The sequence below is a fragment of the Conger conger genome, chromosome 15, assembly GCF_963514075.1.
Source record: "Conger conger chromosome 15, fConCon1.1, whole genome shotgun sequence".
In the NCBI taxonomy this organism is placed as follows: Eukaryota; Metazoa; Chordata; class Actinopteri; order Anguilliformes; family Congridae; genus Conger; species Conger conger.
In genome coordinates, this window is record NC_083774.1 from 30,339,741 (window position 1) to 30,343,673 (window position 3,933).

Sequence of the window (3,933 nt, forward strand, 5' to 3'; positions counted from 1 at the left end):
GGCTTGCTCTGATTGGGTCGAACAACGAGATAGCGCATACAGGCCTGCCCAAGGGCTCCCGTCCGACCAATGGTATCCAGCACTGGGCGGAACCTCCAAACATTTAAAGGGCAGAACAATGCAAGGGGGGCAAGGCAATAGAAACAAAACTGCACTGTCAAAAACCAATAGGCACACAGTACAGAGAGGGGGGTGGGAAACTGACCCCTAGCACCTAGTCCAGCTGGCGTCTAAGCTCCAACCGAGCAATTGATTGTAGGGGAATTTAATCCTCGGCTGCAACAAGCTTTTCATGTCAGTTTTTTCACCTTCACTAAAGTTACAGTTACGAAAAATGACGAGTTAAGCAGTTAATCTTAAAAATAAAAAATAAAAATATAATGTCGCCCTTCATTTCAGGAAATCTTACCCGCTAAGATTAGTGAAGGTTTTTAAGCATTTGGTCATCCTCTACACCGAAACATTGAAAACCTTGAAAACAACGTTGGCCAAGAAAACCATTAGGATTTACAAGGCATAAATGTTGTTTAAGAAAAACTCAACAAGTTTACGGTCTTCACATCATTACGAATCTGTATACACGGTGGCATTAAAAACTAAAACACATAAACTGGCACAATTTAAATGAATTTTCATCATAACTTTGGCACCATACGTTGACACGCATTAATAAATTAATAGGCTACTTTTATTTTTTATTTTGGAACGACAGCCTAACTAGCTAAATCCAACCAACACGATAGACTACTGTTCTTGAGGTTGCCTACGTAGGATCCAAATTAAGTAGCCTAATACATGTATAACGTTTAACATGACAAGCCTGCAAGTGTTTATCGCTTGCTACATACCATTTTCTACCATCTGGTAGATCAGCTAAAACTCTTCATAAGCTTTTCTAGGACAGCCTTCGTGGCCCCTGTTAAACGATTCACTACCTGTGTAGCCTACTGTTATGGTAAATGGTTGACTAAGAAACAATCGATTTGAGACACCAAGCAGATGGTCAGTGTTGACACGCCGTAATTTTGTAACCGTTACCTTCAATTTAGCATTTTTATGTTCCATTGTAACATTCACTTATTCACAATCCTCGCTCAGACGTGCGATTTAGCTTCCTCTCTAATCAATAAAAGATCGATTGATCCACAAAGAAAAAAAAAACTATACGACTAACAATGTGACATCAGAAAAACTATACTAACTTGAAGTTATTTCAAACTTTTTGATCGTCAAAATGACCAAGATACAACAGTTGTTGAATTGCTTTTACAACTATCCTGGCTACTGGTGGAAGCAAAATAAGCTATAAAATAGTTACGCGCTGAGTTTAATTGATAAGTAAACGTTACCTTAAGGTTTTGATAGGCTTCCAGGGCTCGGATGGCAGTGTCAGTGAGCTTGACGTGGTAAAGGGTTTTATTCGAGATGTTTTTGTTAATTTTTCCACAAGAGAGTCCATAGCGATGCTCCGGTCTCAACGCTGCCATGGCTAGAACTGCGGACTGGAGGCACACACTGTAGGCGGAGTTTGCGACTGAAGCGTAGTTTTGAGGACGTCACACACTCACACACATTGACACATTGCGCACACACGCACGCAGCTGCAAACAGGCACGTAAATGTTGTCGAAATGCCTTGCGAAGGTTGTTTAAACATGTGCCTTTAATTCAACGGAAAATAATTATCTCACAAAGGTACACGATTCTGTTACAATCGGTGAGAGAGTTTAACTAATCCCACGGTATTTTTTTGAATATAGCATATGCCGAACGCAAGTTCAAGAATAAGGCAATACCATCGAAATTATGTTGAATTTGAATAATAATGCATTATGTGAACAAAGGATAATATGACGACAAAAACACATATTTATTGAACTCATTTATACATGATGGAACCCTTTGCCATATTCTCCAAATGCTAAATTACAACAGCTTGAACTGTGTGTAATACTGTTTATGAATAACAGACTGGAAATTTCTGAGTCATCCACGTTGCAATTAATTGATTTCCTCCAACAATCCTTTCTGTATCGCCAACATAGCCTAATATTTATCAAGCATCTACGGAAAATGAGGGTCTATGTTCGGGCTGCCCAACCATGTTCCTGGAGACCTCTCTATCATCCTGTAGGCTTTCATTTATACTCTAATTTGGCACACTTGTTTCTACTAAATAGCAGCTCAAGGAGATATCCAGTTGTTGCATGAGGTTGGTAGGGTTGGAGTGAAAGACAGTAGGCTGGGCAGCTCTGGGCAGTATTTCTTGAAGCAGGATTATTGAGTTAGCTGGATAACTGAGTTGAGTAAAACTCGGAAGAGCTCTTTTTTGTTCCAAATTTTGTGTGTTCTGGGTTTTACTCAGTGCAGTTATACAGTTAACTCGGCAATCCTGCTTCATAAAACAGGATCCTGGTTTATGTAATGTAATGCAAATATTGGGTTGTACATGAATGGGATTAGAGCCTAAAGTATCACAATCATCAACTATAGAGGGATTGTAGGGAATTTGGATTGTGTGTATAACATTGAATCCTTCCAATCAGACTCGTTTCTCGGAAACAAAAACAGCAACAGCAGCAAAACCGCAAACTGATTCAAGAAGGTAAAACACCTGCAATAGGATTTCCTCCATCAAAGTCTTTGCTTGGCGACTGCTGCCATGCTGCCTGGACCCTGTTGATACTTATTATTATGAATTATTAATACAAATATTTATTTATACAAATTCAATGCTCTGTTAAGTCTCCCTGCATTTCTTCAGATTATCAAGGACACTGGAGACCCCAGATGAAACCCACACGAACACAGGGAGTACAAACGCCACATAGAAAGACTCCATTGAACTGAGGACGTTCTCGCTGTGAGGCCACAATGCTATCCACTGCACCACTGTGCCTCCCAATATGAACTCCTTTAAAGCCAATGAGTGAATGCATTGAAATGGGCAGCACTGGGAAAATAAAGAGAATGTGAGTAAATTAGAGAGGCAAATCCTTGACAGGCAAAAGCTTGGGCCATAGATTAAGCACCTTGACCGTGGTCACTAAGACACCCCTCACTGCCATATGGCTCTCCGAGAGATCGGTCGGCACACAAAGCCGACTGTATTTGCAAGGGGATACCCGGGAGAAAGGCATTACTGCACGTTCCTCCATAATAGCCTTAGTCTTAACAGGGCTTTAAAAAAGTGAGTGTGAGATAGGGTGAGAGAGAGAGGGAAGGAGAGACAGTGCGGTACAGTACCTGCACCTGCTATGCCTGGCTCTCCTGGTACAACACCAGGCACATGGGCCTAGCGATGCTAACCAGTCACATGGGCCTAGCAATGCTAACCAGTCACATGGGCCTAGCAATGCTAACCAGTCACATGGGAGTATTCCACTGATATGCGGGGTCTTAGCCACTGCTCATTTCCTTAGCTTCTATTTAAGCGTTATTCTCAGTCATGCCATTAGACAGTTATAGCCAAGAGTCTACAGTGGCTAGGCTGGAGTCTGGCTAAGTCATCCATGCCTGGTTTTTTGAGTCACAAATACAATAGTTCCTCCTGTAAGCAAGGCCACAGGCAGGAGTGCTGTCAGCGAGTGAAAAGCTTTGCCTCCGAAAGGCATTAGATCTTTTCTGTGGTACTGTGTGTGTGATTTGGGGAGTAAACAAGTGTGGTTGACTCTCAGGTGAGAGTGGCTTCAACTGAAATGTTCAGAAAGAGAGAGAGAGATTATTATATCTTTTTTTATTTTATTAATTTTGTATTATTATATCTTTTTTTACAAAATAAGTTTTTATTTTAATGTATGATTCGTGTTCATTTTTTTTATAATCATTCATGCTAAGTATTGTTAGATATATATAATATATATAATATATATATATTTTTTCGTTTTTATTCTTCCTGTTGAGCTGCTGTCTGCATGAAAGGTGCTATACAATT

The 3,933-nt window shown here is 40.4% G+C and overlaps 1 protein-coding gene across 1 annotated transcript in view; it reads right to left on the minus strand.

Moving 5' to 3' along the window:
- LOC133111748 (RNA polymerase II elongation factor ELL2) overlaps positions 1-1,487 on the minus strand; it is a 42,799-nt gene extending 41,312 nt beyond the window's left edge. The window contains exon 1 of the mRNA XM_061222317.1: positions 1,350-1,487. Within this exon, the coding sequence (XP_061078301.1) occupies positions 1,350-1,487 (138 nt within the window). The remainder of the gene's footprint in view (positions 1-1,349) is intronic.
- Positions 1,488-3,933: the final 2,446 nt, after the last annotated feature.